This window comes from Oryza brachyantha, chromosome 3 (assembly GCF_000231095.2).
Source record: "Oryza brachyantha chromosome 3, ObraRS2, whole genome shotgun sequence".
In the NCBI taxonomy this organism is placed as follows: domain Eukaryota; kingdom Viridiplantae; phylum Streptophyta; class Magnoliopsida; order Poales; family Poaceae; genus Oryza; species Oryza brachyantha.
The window spans coordinates 12212452-12229043 of record NC_023165.2 but is presented as its reverse complement, the minus strand read 5'-3'; the positions used below and the strand labels follow the sequence as shown (position 1 = coordinate 12229043).

The window sequence follows — 16592 nt, the reverse complement described above, 5'->3', positions numbered from 1 at the left end:
CTATTTTATTCATGGGCTAAATTCGTTTACGTAATGAGATGAGCCAAATTTTCGTATTTAGGCTGAATTCGTCACCAAAATATGGTGGGCGGCGGGTTGCGGCAGGCCGTAGGCGTGCGGCGTGCGGAGAGGGAGAGCCGGAGAGGACGCGGGCACCGGCCGGCGGGGGCGGGGCGGGGGGCGGCACGCGGCGAGCCAGCGAGGTTGCGAGAGCCAAGGGGGGGGGGGGGGGGGGGGGCGGCGCACGGAGACGGCGCGGGCGCCCGGCGGTTGCGGCGCCGGTGCAGGGGGCGGCGCGCGGCGAGGCGACGAGTCCGCGAGGGCCGAGGGGGGCGGCGCAACGAGCAGGCGTCCCGGTGAGTGGCAGCTGGCACCGACAGACTGACGTGGCACGTGGCCGGTGGCCGGTGGCCCAGCCGGCCGCGTTCTCCTCCGCCCGTGCGGCGTCCGCCGGCTACTCCGACACTCCGTCCGCCGCCTCGATCGGACCAATCCTGCAATCCCTCAAGACCTCAAGTACTCATCGATCTCTTCTTACTTCCTCTGCACTTTTTAGCTGATGTACTGCTCCAAATAATAGTCCTTAATCGTGAATTCATGATGTGGATGTAACGTGATGTACTGCTCCAAGATTTTAGCTGACGGGGGCGGTGCGTACTAAAACTAAAGTATGAACTATTAGTCTTCGTTTGTACAATGTAAAATGTTTTATGAACTATTAGTCTTCGTTTTGTACAATGTAAAATGTTTTAACCTTAATTATACCATTAGGATTAACGATACTCCATACATTTTCAGCTCTCAATATTTGAATGACTGCTTGGTTACATTCATTGTAAGAAAATTTTTCTTTCTAATTATTTTATCATTTTTCATCCTTTACATGTTTCATCTGTGGTGATCAATTCAATGAAATATGACTTTAGGCTCAATTTTAATATTTTTGTGTTTTATATGATATATATTGTACGATCACTAAATGTTTGATGTTATACAAGCCAATTATTAGGATTTTGGGAGAGCTGCACCTGCATAGCCACAGCTCATTGATAATAGTATTGCTGTTGATTTCAATCCTTCTCGATTCCTCAGTCTCAACCTGCATCTCTCTTCCAGGATTCAGTAGGTGGCCGGCATGGATTCTCTCCATCTCGTGCACGTCAAGCTCTTGGCTGCGGATCTTCTCTCCCTGGCCTCCCGGCACACCTCGCCGCCTTCGTTTGCTCGCTGCGGCCGCACAGTAGCTCGCGCGGAGGTTGTCGGGGTCGTGGTTTCGCGTGATCGCAGGGAGAAGTTCCTCCGCTTTCTGGTGGATGATGGCACCGGATGTGTACCATGCATCCTGTGGCTGAACCACCAGTACCTGAATGCAAACGATTCTTCATCCAGGGCATCGGATTCTGATCCAACTGCAGAGATGGCACTGAAGATGTCCGAGCTGGTAAGCCTGGGCACTCTGTTGAGGGTTCGAGGCAGGATTGTCTTGTACCGTGGTGCCATCCAGATTGCTGTTAGAGATGTGGTTCTGGAGAAGGACCCCAATGTGGAGGTGTTACATTGGTTGCAATGTGTCCACATGGCCAAGGAGTGTTATGATCTGCAGCCGCCTTCTGCTTGAGGCTCACCTTGGAGGATGTTCATCCAATGCAATGTTCCGAATATGTTCTATGATGTTTCTTTATGGAATTGCTGGAGATCCAACTGTAAGATAATCTAGTAATGCATACGACAAGCTTAAATTCCTTTTGGGTTCACTCTGTTGGATTTACACCCATTTAAGTATCAGGACTGTTCACTTGTTTGCGCCTAGTTTAGAACTTTAGATCGAATACTTGAGCTTCTACTGGCAGGAGACCATTTTGGGCCAGCAATGTTGCTGCTATGCCATTTTGATTCTTTTTTTCACTGAAACCAGCTTGTTTGACCAAGTTATTCAATGCAGGTTAACTGACAAACAAGACAGATAGATTTTATAAATTGTGAACTGCAGCATCATGTCCATTGACTCAATGCATATGCCATTATGCTTAGGATCAAGCTGAGCAGGAGGGAATATGGGTGACCACATTATCAGCTGGTAAGGTACTTTACAATGCATCTTCAGCAACTTCTCAAAGTTTTAATGCTTATGTACATAAATAAGAACCAGCTATTCAAGAAAAAGATGCAAAGCAACCAAAGATACAGATGTTGTATGTTAATATGGCTCATGGGAACAATGAAGGCTGCCTTTCTGGGGGTGAAGCCTTAAGCTTATGTGCTTCTAGAGGTTGTGCCTGTTGAAGATAGAGATTTGACTTGCAACTTATGATAGAATGATAGTCTTTGTTTCATGGATCTTTTGGTTGTCCCGGATACACCACCTTAAACAAGTCTGAAGGTGACCAGTTCTTCTTCAGTAAGATAATACTGTGATAGGAAAGGAATATAGGAATTAGTGAGAACCAAATAAAAACAGCCAGAGAGAAGCAAGTAAAAGAACAAGAGAACCATTTAAATTGCAGTTCTTTAGAGTGTAGACTCATACTAAGATTGCAATGACACAAAAAGTAGAAGAGTGCACTACAGATACATTGGTTTCTAGTGCCTATTCTGTGAGCAAAGGTACCAAATTGAGAGCACTAGAACAGAAGACGAATTGATGGCCTTTTCTTCATGCACGCAGAGAATCGGACAGGGTACTAATGATATTGTCTGCGAAGAATTCCGCCAACTCACACCGCACATCTTCTTTTCCTATGATGCATTCCATATGCTATATACATGCACACAATACCCCGTTAGAATCAAACACAATTTTCAATTAGTTCTCTTTTTTCTAATGCTGTACTAGCTAAACATAGTTATTATATTCAATGATGTACTTTACATTCGGTAAATCCTGTAGTTTTTTTGGCAATTCCTACTGTAGTTTGACCTTTTGGAGCATCCTCAGCATGGTACGCATAATTTCTTGCTGTAATGTTGTAAACATGCTCCATTTCTTGCTATAAACTGTTATATACTTTTTGTGCTGAGGTTAAAGTGCAGACTGAGGATTACTGCATTTCCATGTGAAACCTGTATGATCATCAGTTATGTTCTCTGACAACAAACGGTTAAGCGCAGAAACTTACTGTGGTGATCGATTAAGGCTTTTTGTGGTGATAACTAAATAACTAATAGATGATCTTGTTTATTTTTGCTAGGAAGTAACTAAATATTTAGTGACTCATGGCTGTCCGAAAAAATATGGCAATTATAGTTGAGATGTTGTTCATTCATCCTAATGACTCTCTGGAATAAATAGCTTCACTTTTTATGCTTCAAATCAAGAGAAGAATTATCAGATTGTGATTAACTCATGCATATATATCTGTAACTGACAAGCAAAAAATTATAGCCACAGTAATTGAAAGATGAGAGGCAGTCAAACTTGAGAGGCCTGACTATGATGGTTGCCCAATTTAACCTGTGCCATGTCACCATTTTTCATTGTTTCCTATGTTAATCAAATAGCCGTGATATCATAAATTAGTTATGTAGTGCTCATTTGTAATTTGGATCCATCATCAGCATGATTTGAGAGCTCAAGTTGGTCAAGGGCCCAATGCAGTTTCTTTTGGGGTTTCAGTGGTTTAGGAATGCATTGTTGGCACCTAAAACACACACAAGAATATATGATGATTCAGTGGTAAGTAAGGAATTCCTTTAGCTTCTAAATTATCCATTTCGCAATTTGTAGTGACCAGATTGTCATTTACAGAGGTAACACGGTATTTAATGAATGTTTGTAAGACTTAAGCATATAGATATGGTTTGATACTAAAATTGTTGATGTTGCAACAGTTTATTGTATCACATTATTCTTTGGATCCTTTGTCCCTTTTTTGGATTGTGTGAAAAGAAGCGCCATCCTTTCAAATTTGAGTCTTTATAACTTCTGGTTTTCCTGATAGTGACAATCCGATGCAAGTCCATGTTTCCTTTAAACTCAAAAGTCACTTTTGCTTTTCTGCAGGTATGGGAAATCCCTTGGACCAAACGAAGGTACTGGAGGAATCTACCAGTACTCTGGATTTATGCTTCTTTTCGGACTGCATTGCACGAATATAACCAGGTACTTGAGTTTCCTATAACCTATGTGCATACCTCTGTTTTATGTTTTCCTAGTTAATTTGAATTAAAAAAAAAACATAAGCGACTTGACAAAGAAAGTACGAATGGTCCACTAAACTATGGAAGTATGCCAGTAGCTTTTACTTCAAGAGTATCTGCACATTTGACCATGCTATCATGTGACTTTAGTATTCAGCTGTTATTTTATCAGGCGCAGCTGCAAGAAAATCCTGCATTCTTAAAGGCATTTTTCACCTTGTCATTGGTAATGCATTGCTTCTTTTTACTGTAAAGACAACCTCCACCTTTAGCCAACACCATGTTTAAGACAACATTCTTTTGGTAGATAAGAGTAACAGTGTAAAGCCACAGCTTTTAGAAAACTCCTCATCTTTATAGGCCATTTGACTACTTTTGATTCCGGAGTGGACCCACTGTGTTCAGAAAGTTGGTAATTTCTAATGATTCTCATTTGCTTTTCCTCTTCTTTCCTCTCCCGCTTTATCCATGGAGATCTAAACGTTTGTATCAGAATCTACTGAGACCACATCAAGGGAGGCATCTCAAAAGAGGAGCTCGCTAGGACAATCATTGCTAGCAACATTCTTCAGTCACTTGGTTAATTCCCTGCATATGCACTTCCTTACTGGTTACTGCTTCACTTTTAGCACGCTATAGGCATACCATGTTATTTTGTTGCTACTAAATTGTCCCATCTTCTACATTGTCCTTCTAACATGCCAGTGTACCGGTCACATGTTGTCTGGTATATTGATCACATCATATTTTTAGGCTTTTAGCCTTTTTTTTACTGTACTTATTTAATGTGAGATCTGAAAAATAGAGAACCTGTCCGATTGGAAATTATATGTTTTCCATGATATATTGGATCATTAATATTGGACTTCTTTTGTTTAGTTCCTACATATTTGAGTAAAGAAATGCATGATCAGGAATACAAGGGTGAACAGACTATCAAGTCTATGATATAAGAATCCATAAACACAGCCACTATGTGTGCTTATGCATCATAATGAACACCACAAATGCTTGAAGGGAAATGTATTATTATGACCTTGAACTAGAATCAGACCATGTGCCACGAAGTTGACCAGATATTTTATCTCTCTAGGGACCAAGTCTGGTGAATCGTGTGACCTTTACTTTACCTGGTACTTGTATTAGCAGGAGGCTAGAAAATTAGATCAGAGAACAGTTGAGGACTGCATGATGGGATCCACGCTTGGTAAGTGCAGCTGTCTTCACCCTTTATTTCTTTTGAGGTCATATAAACGACTTATTTGGAGTCCTATTAAAAATGTTTTGACCTTAATAAGATGTGGCTTTTGCTAAAACTGCTCTGAGTTAAACTGGTACTACCTTTCTTTTATGTTATAAGATTTTCTAACTTTACGTAGATTCATCTATTGATGAATATATATAATTTATATATATGTCTAATTCATTAATATCTATATAAATCTAGGTAAAACTAGAAAGTCTTATACTCTGAAACGTTGGGAGTAACGTATCTGTGTCTGTGGTGTTCTTTTTTCTTCTGGCTAAAGTGTTCATAAGACTATCTACCAAGTTTTGTATAGTAGCTCCTCTTTATATCTTGAAGTTCAAGGATATATCCCTGCCTCTTGCTAATTATATCCGTCTAATGTTTTGTATTTTTAAGAAACTAATTAAGGTCATAAATCATATGACTGTGATTGCTTCTTTCGCTAACCCCTTCGCTTAAATGCTGAAAAAATGACTGGCACTACACGATCAACTTCAGCTTAGTTCTCCTTGGTGAAACCTAAGCCGTTAGATGCTCTATAGTTCCTTCTTCCTAGGAAACTGTGCATGCATGTTGAGTGTAAACACTGAGTAGGAGCTATCAATTTTAGACTTCCCTTTTTCTGATTCCAAAGGGTTAAACATGAGTATAGTATGTGATTGATTCATTCATAGTTTTAGGCCAGTGTGGGTATCCTTTTTCCTTACCAACGCGCTGCAATTTCTCCAGAGAACAGGCCATGCTGACCCCTGAACATGATTAGATTCGGGAAGAAGAGGTTGGAAAGATCTGTGTGCCTGCATGGCTCTATGCAAAGCCACCCACAGCGCATAGCTCCAGTAGAATAGACAAAAGAAATTACTGGCTTCAGGTGCAGAGGCCAGGCAAACAGCAGATACACACAGAAACATGTAAAACTGTTCTCCTCTATGAATAAGATTATGAAAAGATGAAAAATAAGAGGGGAGGCGCCTTGGTGCATGTGACTCCATGTGATAAAACAGGAGACCCACACAGGCTAGTCACCGGAGACCTTGGCTATGCCTTTATTTTGTGTCTGTGAGAGAGAGAGACAGAGATGGGAGTGCTTGACTGCACCGTACAGAGCATAGCTGCGGTCTGCAGATTGGTGTGTAGCTTAAGCTTAAATGTGTGTGTGGGTGTGTGTTGGAACCTTCATGCACATGAATCCTGGTGTCAACTCACGTGTGCAGTGCACGAGCTTGGACTCATGTCTGCTCGATCGACTGCTCCTAGCAAGGCCATTTATGGGCAGAAATAATTAGTGAGCTGGCCGTCAGTGTGCCGCATGCATGGGCTTGTTCTGTTAGCCCAGATGTGTTCGCCAGCTGCTCCAGTATCTTGCATGCCTCCCATTCAGATAACTGATGTGGCATGTGCGGTGACAACTGACAACTTGTTTTTTTCTTTTGGCAGGTATCATACTCATACATCCATACGGCTAGGGGTGGGAATTTGACGGACCGAAGAAATTGTTCTCGGTATTCAGTGTTCAACTACATTTCGGTCATTAGAAACTAAAGACCAATCAGTCTTGAGAAAAAAAAAAGAAGAAGACCGAGCAATTGGGTCTTGGCGTCGATTATAACTGAAAATCAGCAACAATTTCATAGCACAAAAATTATTAAAAAATCACGAATGCGACTGAGCGAAGAGGAGTGCAGCAGCTGCCTGGTAGGGGAGTAGGGATGTGAAAATTTGGGTTTACTGTTATTGGGCCTAGTGGGTTGGAGGTTACATTATCATGTGGTATCGGAAAATTGATTAATTTTGTGCATTTATATTTTCCTCTGAATTGATGTCCTTTTGCTTGTTCTAACTCAAATACTGTGCATTCATGTTTCATAACACCGAACTCTGTGATGTTACCAATGCTACGTTATAACAGGCTACGGATGACCGAGTGAGTTGCATTTCTCTTTTTATTGTCTATTCTAAGCCCGTTGCTCTCCCACCCTCCTAGCATATCGAGTTCAAAGTTTGTCTCTTTTATGTTCCACAGGGTGAAGATTTTCGTCGAAGGCTTTTGAGAGGGAACATCAAGCCTTTCTCTACAGGAGAGAGAGGTATACCTGGATGCACACTGAAGTTTCTTTGTTGAAGAAATTTTAACTGGTTAACAGCATTAATGTGATAGGTAATACAAAATGATGGCATGTGTGTTTAGATGAATGAGATTGTGCAATCCTTTCATCTGCAAGGCTGTGGGACACAAGATGATGACTCTCTGTTTATTACCGCAGAAACATCTAAATCTAGTGCCCAGAAGCATTCCTGTCTGTATCCTAAGGCAACCCATGGCAGTATGAGAGAGAGTTGCTGGGGAGCATGCACATGTGAGGTGTGTAAGAGTTTGGAAAAGAGAGGGTGGTAAATTCACATCTTTACACCTCCTTTATTATGAACACAGACTTTAATCAGTTTTCCCTTAATGCTCTGAACCCTGAGTCCTCTGGCCCATGCATGCACCTCGGTCTCTCTCCTTCTCCCTCCCTCTCTCTTCCTGAGCAGAAGGAAATGTTCTCTGAAAAGCCTCCTTTGGCTAGCTAGGCGACTATCTTTGAAACACCTTTTCTTCCTTTTTCTGTTTACTGCATAAAAATCTCTATCAGGTTGTTTGTGGCTATTTAAAATTTTTAAAAAGAATGGACCTTTAAGTATTTCTGAGTCAAAAAAGGGTAGTATATTTCACACTGATTTAGTTAACTTCCACTTCTAGTAGTAGACATCAACTCCCTATGAAGCACATTCATCTGTTGAGAATCTATTTTTAAGAATAAAAATTGATGTTTTAAATTTTTTTGTAAAAAAATAATTCTTTTGTTGAATAGTGAAATAAAGCTGGAGTCTAGAATAAGTCCATTTTAAAAACTCCATTTGAGCCAAGGGAGAATTTCCTATAAAATTCTCCCTATATTCCTGCGTTCTAAACAATGGCATTAGTCCAGAAATAATAACTACTGTTGCCTAATTGTTAATTGTGCTAATCTTTCATGCCTGCTGCTAAAATTGTGAAACCTTGGGTCATATCCAGATATTATCCTATCATGCTTAATTTATGAAATTTTGCAGGGACAAACCGCACTTGCTCATACCTTTATGAAAACTGCATTTACCTGTAAAAACATGTCCATACAGAGATGCTTCCAATGTGCCTGAGAAATATCGTGTAATGATGGAGAATGGTCATGCAAAGCATTATTTTGTACAGGTGCTGGGATCCATGATGGTGGCTCTAGTTGGTCCATTCCTCATTCTGGTTGCTGATTCTTTTGCAGGGATTGATGCTTCTTTCTGCGAAAAAACATAATCAAGCTAGAGTGGGAAGGAAAGTTACTTGGCTCGTTGGCGGGTTCATAAAGGGATTTTTACTTAGTGAAGCACATCCAATTGTCACACGGTTCTAGGTAGTCATCAGGTACGTACAAGAGTGGCAACCATGCTCCTGGCATGGTGCACTAGTACCTAATTGTATGCATGCGACCTAAGTAGTTATGAAAAAAATCATAAAATATGGTAAGATAGATTATGATGCTATAAGCTACTAAACTAACATGCAAAGTTTAAATTCAATCTAAAGAAAGACCTGGAGTCTTCGGCTAGCACCATAAGGTGGTTGGATAGCCGGCCCAGCTTTGAGCCTTGCTTTCCCTTAATAAGTCCAGATGTATATCCAATGCTTTTTTAAATTCAATCTACACATTACGTGCATGCGTGCTAAAATTCAACAATCTACGTAGCTCACTCTTCTTCATACAGTCTAGGACGAAAATGCATGAATCCATGAGCAGTGTCTATATTCACTTGCATGAACTCAATTCATACCCTAACTAACTAAATCGTCTCTTATTTGCACAGACCCATGTACTTCTTCCTATTATTATCTTGCATCTTATAGTGATGACCTTTGTTGGTAAAAGAGACCAGCAGTGTGGGAACTTGTTCATTTCCCTGATAGTGATGATCTTCGTTGGTGAAAGAAACTAGCAGAGCGGGAGCTTTGTTCATTCCCTTGATCAGCTCTTCCAGAATAAACATTGAACAGTGCATCTGTGTCATATGGTTTTTGGATGGAGTAAATATCTCTGTTATAGCAAGCTATTTATTTTAGGTTGAAAATACTCGAAAATTTAAAATAAAATTGAATAGGGATTGAAATCAATTATCAGTTCCCGATCAAAGCAAAGAAAACACAGGAACAATTTCCATGTGGAAAGTTGAACCTTAGAAATTGCATTTCAGTATGATTAATTTTAAATGAATTGTGTAAGAAGAAAATATAAATTATTATGGCATTCAGGCCCTCTCCAATAGAGCGGAAATGGAGGTGGATTTCTTATATGCTATTGAAATGCCCTAATCCGCCACTCATTATGTATAACCCTGCTAATAAGGAATCACCACTAAAAAATGATATGGAAATAATAAAGTCTAGGATCACAAGGTAACTGCTAAAATTCTCTGATATTACTTGTGCTAAAAGTTATATAGAAGACTCAACATAGTATTGTTCGATCTTGCATCTCATTATGTGATGATCTCCATCGCATCATCACCTCTCTCTTTTTCTTGGTGTATTACATGATAATAGACAGTCAAAGACTAAATCTAGACATGCCTAGTGGCCACAAATGCAGTGGGCCACATGTGCGATGGAGAAAGGTCATGTGATGTACTCATAAAATGCCTCTGCAAACACATCATTAAAGCAGCATGTCATATATGGAACAGAATCTTCCATTATATTCAAACTTCACAGCCAACCCTACAGAATGCAAACTGTTTTTATCAGAATTATATATATGTAGTATATATATGTGTTCATCATCTCCTTGTGACTAGTTTATGACTTGTTTAATGTTTTAGGTGCCATTGTTATTCCTTGTAGGTTTTGGCCCTCAAGCTAAAGTTGATCAGGCTACTTTGGCAACAACTTTCAGATCACTAGACTATGTCTGCATTGTGTCTGCATCGATGCGCAGGGTATGGCATGCTACTTGCTAACTGCATCACCAAAGTTGCTCTGAAATAGATTGTCTAATTGGGGTGCCATGTATATTACCCTATTGGGTCTATTTTGACCGAGGGAAACTGGTGCTATGAAAGAACAGGAAAAGGGAAAGAAGAAAAGGAGTCGAGGACTAGAGGAGATGGGCTTGAGTGCTGCACGGCTGCACACGCAGCACAACAGAATGTGCATCACTCAGCTTTTACATGCATCCAGCTATATATATGGGCTTCTCTAATTAAGGTCATGCATCTCTTCGTTCCATGCATGATTTTCAGTTATTCATAATGTTTGTCTATATCTCTTGCCTTAGCATTGATTTTATGAATCAGAATCAAGACCTTCACAAACTTTGTTTCGTTTCCTCAAATCCCAAGTACTAGAAGAAATATATATATATATGCATCAATTTTCATGTTGTTCTAAGTGGACACACACATACATAGTGAAAGTGCAATTATTCAATACATGTCAAAAAAAAAAAACGAGAGGAGACTTTAATTGTTGATCATTATTTCAACAAGTTGGGGGAGAGAACTGTTTTGTTCTCTTGCACATAGATACGATATTAATGGAAGCTGCAGCTACCTGCAGCCTTGCATCACACCATGCATACGGTGCATGCAGGTGCAGTACTATACTCCAATGGCTGGAGGGAGAAGTAGGAAACTGATGTTGCATCAAAAAAGGATTGTTTTCTAATCTTTTAGTTCCTGTAAATGCCCTGAAGGTCACGGGTATGCCTTGAAACTTGTTACTACTCATCAACGCCACAAGGTACGTATTAATTTCTTTCTGTGCGAACAAACACATCTTTGCATAAAGCAATGCAAGTAGCAAAGGTCAGAGTCAGATGTGCAGAAATAATTTGGTCACCAAATACAATGGGGATTCCAGTCAGTAGTTTGTACCCCTATTTAGGTTGTGGTCTTTTACATAGCTTATTCTTAGTTTTATTTTCACCCAGTTATTGTGCGTGCTTCCCGGATTGCTAAATTAAATAGTGTATTTTTGTAAAAAAAATCTATATAAAAGTTGATCATCTCACATTTTTAAAGTAGATTTTCGACCATAGAGAGTATAGTAGCCAATTCCATTATTTATAATATTAAATAGTTATTAAAAAACCAATTATTCTATCATACTTCATCTTTCATCTAAAAAGGAACGCAGCCTTACTTCGACAGGTAGATATACTTATATTTGGGAACTGAGTTATAATATATGCTTCTTGTATAGATGGATTATGGAATAATACAGTGCTGCTATAGAATTTCATATTTACTTCGTCAAAAAATAAGTGACTACTTTCACCAATTCCAGACAAAATAATACTTAAGTAAAACAACCTCCATGCATCTATTTATTTAACATAAAAATATGGGATAATCGTGCATGCATATATTTATTCTATTTTCTTTCCTCCAAGGGAGTGATTGTTTGGTGGCATATTTGTAAACAAAAAATAATTTGTGAATAAAGGTTTTACATACGTGTTCTTAGCGATCTAAAAGTTAAGGCTGAAAAATAAACTATAAAAGCCCTTAAAATCAACTTCAACTTTAAGATTGAAAATTTAAATTTTATCAAATAAGCATAAGTAGAAAAAAAAAAGATAAGGCTGAAAGTCTCCAAGTATTCACTTATTTCGGGATAAACTTTAGTTTATCTGACAAAAGTGATTATTTTTGGGACGAGGGAGCATTTGTTTTCCCTACTTTTCCTGCCGAGCATTTTGTTTGAATTTATGGCTCTCGTGCATGCATTGATTTGATAGTCTGTTTTGTGTCACATGTATTGCTTACTTTTCTCTTGGTCTTCATGCATGTATGAAGCCTGCCCTACATATATACTATCTTGTACAAACCGTAATAAAATTTATGGATAGAGAGGTACGTACGTGTATTGCCAATCTTATATAGTAAGACTACAAATTCAATGTTTGACTGCTTAGCTTCATCAATTAAGAAAATTATGAAATATAAATGAGCTTACTTGTATACTAATAGGATGACATATATAAGATCGAGCTAGCTGCTCGTACTCGTACGTGCAAGCACGCTATATATGCACGTTTACGCCTGTATATATATTGCATGCATGCACGTACTGTAGCTGTCACGTGGAGTACTACACCAAACACTGAACAGTTTCCCCAGCAGCAAAACTTCACGAGGCCGGCTGGGCTGGCCTCGATCGATCGCCCAGCAACAACTGTACTCTGTGCATGCATGCACACATGGACAAATAATCCAGGAAACGATAGAAGAGCCGGCTATCGATCTAGCTAGCTTGCACCCTGCACTGGCCGGCTTGCTCGCTCGTGTTCGCTTTGCACAGATATCCATGCATAAAGATGGGAGGAGGCAGTAAGTGGTAGAGAGAGAGTGTGTGTGTGTGTTCAGTGTCCAGGCAGTGAGCCACTGACCCACAAGACACAAGAGAGAATATTTGAAGGGCAGCCGGGTGTGGCTGTGTGTTGTGTGTGTGTGTGGTGCATGTGAGGCACTGGGGCTCTTCTTCAAGATGCATGTAGTTGCTAGCTAGTCTAGTAGATTAGCAAGCTTAATTGGCAAACAGCTAGCTAGAGTGGCAAGCTTCTTCTTCGATCTCCTTGTTTTGGCTGCAGGAGATGGCGTTCCTGGTAGAGAGGTGCGGCGGCGGCGAGATGGTGGTGTCCTCAGACGGCAGGGGGGCGGCGGCGCCGGCGCCGTTCCTGAGCAAGACGTACGAGCTGGTGGACGACCCGTCCAGCGACCACGTGGTGTCGTGGGGGGAGGACGGGGCCACCTTCGTGGTGTGGCGGCCGCCGGAGTTCGCCAGGGACCTCCTCCCCAACTACTTCAAGCACAACAACTTCTCCAGCTTCGTCAGGCAGCTCAACACCTACGTATGCACTACTACATGTATATGTATCATGCTCATGCCTCCAATTTCACTCATTGTACATGCTGCATGTTTTGCTCTTTCATTTTTACCTTTTATTTTTGTTTATTTTTATTTTCGCCCTCTTCTCGTTTCTACTGTTCTTTTTCGTGATTATCGTTTAATGTATACATGGCGCGAGTTCTTGTTGCTAGTTTTTTTTTTATCAATTTGACTGTTCTCTTTCTAACTGAGCATTAAATGGGGGGTTATTGTTTGATTAGATTGATGTTTCTGTTTGTTGAGCCAGGGGAGAGTTGTTCACGTGTAGTGCGTGTAGTGCTAGATGTTTATAGTTGGTGCTGAAAAGTAAACGGCGATCTCCAATAATTCAACTGATGTATATTTTGTTCTGCTTATTGATGGTGACATTTCATCCTTTGAATCCATTCCTTGTTTCCTAGGAAGAGACCAAAAGTTGTTCTTTTTTTCTGGATTTGCATGTTTATTGGATTGGGTGGACATTGGTTTGAACAACAGATCGAATGTCCATCTTACCGACGTTTTCCTAGTCTGCGGAAAATGATGGAAAAGATTTCTTTCAAATCAAACGTTCTCTCTTTTATGTTCTTTGGTTGATGATATATGTGTGCATGTAGGGAACATATTTTTATGTTCCAGGAACACAAGTACAGTATGCATTAATGGAAGTCTTGTTCTTGTGATTTGCTCTTAATATTTAAATCCAAATAGTTGCCAAGAACACTCTCTTCGTCACCTCACTAGTTATTACAGTAACTAGTTAGTAGTAATAATTACTACTCCCTCCGGTTTCAAATATGGTTGTTTATCACTTTAGACTGCTCAATATATTTCCTAAATATAATTACTTTGGAATTTCTAAGCTTTTTTCCATCTTTTTTCATGTTTGTCAAATATAAGTTGTCCCACTCACAGATAAAGGAAAACATTTCTGACAGTAAGGATGAAGGAAATATTACAGAGTCATTTGAGCTATTTTCTTAGTTTCGAGTAGTATAAGTATACTAGTTCCCTTCTCCTCATGTTGTCATGTACCTAAACCATGGGTGATTTTTGCATCAACCCATCAGCCATGTTCACCTGTGTTTATCTTCTCACTGACTTGAAAATTTGGATAATTCTTTTGATATATGCAACTTTTATCGATGATTCTTCACTTCCCTTATTTGATTTCAATTTCTTTTTCAGAAAACTAGAGTACTTCATACCATGCATGCACACCCTCGTGCACCAATCATTGGCAGACAAATCATTGACATTACGCATGCACATCTGTGTAGTACAAGTACCTGAACTCCCACATCAATTTACACAACAATTACGGCCATATTTGTTCATTCATTCATTCATTCTGTACTTATTATCTCCAAATTAACTCATCTCAATGTTGATTTGCTTCTTGTCTTGAATCTTACGTGATTAACTAGCCATATATCAGTCAGAAAACATTTGATTATATTAATTTTTGCCTCTTTTTTTGCAGGGGTTCAGGAAGATAGTGGCTGACAGGTGGGAGTTCGCCAACGAGTTCTTCAGGAAGGGCGCCAAGCACCTCCTCTCGAAGATCCACCGGAGGAAGTCGTCGTCGTCTTGCTCACACCCACCGCCGCTGCTGCCGCTCCCGATGCACCAGCATTACCCCCTCAGCCTCTTCTCGCCGCCGCCGCCGACGACGACGACGACGACGAGGTCTCCTCCGGTTGGAGCCGCGGCAGCGGCCTACCATTTCCAGGAAGAGTACTGCTCCCCCTCCTCGGACGTCGTCGTCAGCGGCGGCGACCTACTGGCCGCGCTGTCGGAGGACAACCGGCAGCTCCGGCGGCGCAACTCGCTGCTGCTGTCGGAGCTGGCGCACATGAGGAAGCTCTACGACGACATCATCTACTTCCTGCAGAACCACGTCGAGCCGGCGGCGCCCAGTACGCCCAAGCCGCCGCCGGCCACCAGCTGCAGGCTGGTGGAGCTGGGCCCGTCTCCCTCGCCCACCCAACGTTCCGGCGACGACGACGCGGCGGTGCGGCTGTTCGGCGTCCGGCTGGATGACCATGGCAAGAAGAGGAGGGCGCAGCTGGTGGAGGAAGGAGATGTCGCGAGCCGGGAAGCTAGCTAGGTCGGTCGGTCACTGTGACGTACGTATACGTAGCTTAATCGTAGTGTACATAGAGAGTGATCAGGTACGTACGGTATGTAGCTCCAGCCTGCAGGGGTACGTAGCTATAGCTTGCTGCGGGCATTTTATGTGGCTGAATTTAATTGTTTTGTCACTAAGATGTAGATGTAGGAATGAGTGTGTAGTAGTAGTAGGCAGGTCCTTAATTGTTTTGGTTTTTTGTTATTAATTAGAGATATTCATGATTGATCCGCAAGAACTAGCTAGCTAGTTGTGAATTGATTTGTTTTTTTCCCAAGGGACTATATATGGTTAGATTATTACTTTATTAGACTATTAGATTAGTAGTCGAGTTAGAGGACATGGATTAATAAGTGATCACATGAGACCTAGCTAGAGCAAGCAAGTTTTCTTGCCGAACTTTTTTTTTTTTGAGATATCTATAGCTAGTCCGAGGAAATTGCTTAGTACGATGGAAGAAGAGTAGATTTTTTTTTTTCATTTTAAACTATAGCTAACACAGTATGTTATATCTTCTAGTACTACAAATATATAGATAGAGCTTGTCTATATCACTAGAAGATATTAATCCTATTCTAGATAGAAAGTACATGAATCTATATATGTATTGTTTTGTTTTTTGTTTTGACGAAATGAGTCCACATTTTTTGAGAGAGAAATTATGGTACTAGGTTGGTTCAATGTTGGAATTCCCTTGCCATCGAAATTTTTAGTTGGCTACACGTGATGACACATAAGTAACTAATCAGCTCACTGCACATAGGTGATTAAAAAAAAAAAGCCATCGAAGAGGATTCTGTCGGCAGAGATGTCGGCTTCAAACGGGCTATGATAAAATGGGCTGAAATGGAGAATAAAAGGCTGATTTGCGCCAGCCCATACTCACTAGGAAGTAATAGAAACTAGTACCCACGTGGCAAACGAATTAAGGCTTTGTTCACTTTGTTGAAGAAAAAAAAACATTTTTTCTAACCACCAGGCATTACCAAAGTTTAGTGAGGTGATGTTAGGTATCGTTTGATTTTCACCGAATTTTGATAGTTTTGAAAGTGGAAGTTTTGAATTTATCAAAATTTGGTAAGGTTGTGCCAGTAACGGTGTGTCTGGTCTGTTGCCTTGTCAAATTTTGGTGAAGCTGA

The 16592-nt window shown here is 40.6% G+C and overlaps 2 protein-coding genes across 17 annotated transcripts; both read left to right on the top strand.

The window, feature by feature from the left end:
• The first annotated feature begins 300 nt into the window (after positions 1-300).
• Positions 301-1630, top strand: LOC102721252 (CST complex subunit STN1). The gene is made up of 2 exons (XM_015835491.2): positions 301-516; positions 1117-1630. The coding sequence occupies exon 2, from the start codon at positions 1136-1138 to the stop codon at positions 1616-1618; it is 483 nt and encodes a 160-aa protein (XP_015690977.1). The 5' UTR covers positions 301-516; positions 1117-1135; the 3' UTR covers positions 1619-1630.
• Positions 1614-15739, top strand: LOC102721059 (heat stress transcription factor B-4d-like). Of its 16 annotated transcripts, none has more exons than XM_015835481.2 (13): positions 1614-1703; positions 1943-2077; positions 4001-4099; positions 4498-4549; positions 4631-4716; positions 5231-5344; positions 6824-7310; positions 7410-7544; positions 7651-7777; positions 8686-8825; positions 10296-10390; positions 13045-13305; positions 14806-15739. In XM_015835481.2, exons 11-13 carry the CDS (start codon positions 10382-10384, stop codon positions 15430-15432), a joined length of 897 nt encoding a protein of 298 aa, XP_015690967.2. In that variant the 5' UTR covers positions 1614-1703; positions 1943-2077; positions 4001-4099; positions 4498-4549; positions 4631-4716; positions 5231-5344; positions 6824-7310; positions 7410-7544; positions 7651-7777; positions 8686-8825; positions 10296-10381; the 3' UTR covers positions 15433-15739. The 16 variants fall into 16 exon arrangements, with proteins under 16 accessions (XP_015690967.2, XP_040377688.1, XP_040377685.1 ...); XM_040521754.1 differs by having other exon boundaries at positions 4498-4716; positions 6824-6888; positions 7296-7310; XM_040521751.1 differs by having other exon boundaries at positions 4498-4716; positions 6824-7081; positions 7296-7310.
• The last annotated feature ends 853 nt before the right edge of the window (positions 15740-16592 follow it).

Excerpts from the sequence above, each read along its gene's own strand:
- LOC102721252 (XM_015835491.2), top strand. The coding sequence starts at position 1,136 with ATGGATTCTCTCCATCTCGTGCACGTCAAGCTCTTGGCTGCGGATCTT.
- LOC102721059 (XM_015835482.2), top strand. Across the intron at positions 13,306-14,805 it reads TCAGGCAGCTCAACACCTAC|GGGTTCAGGAAGATAGTGGC; the intron begins GTATGCACTACT and ends CTTTTTTTGCAG.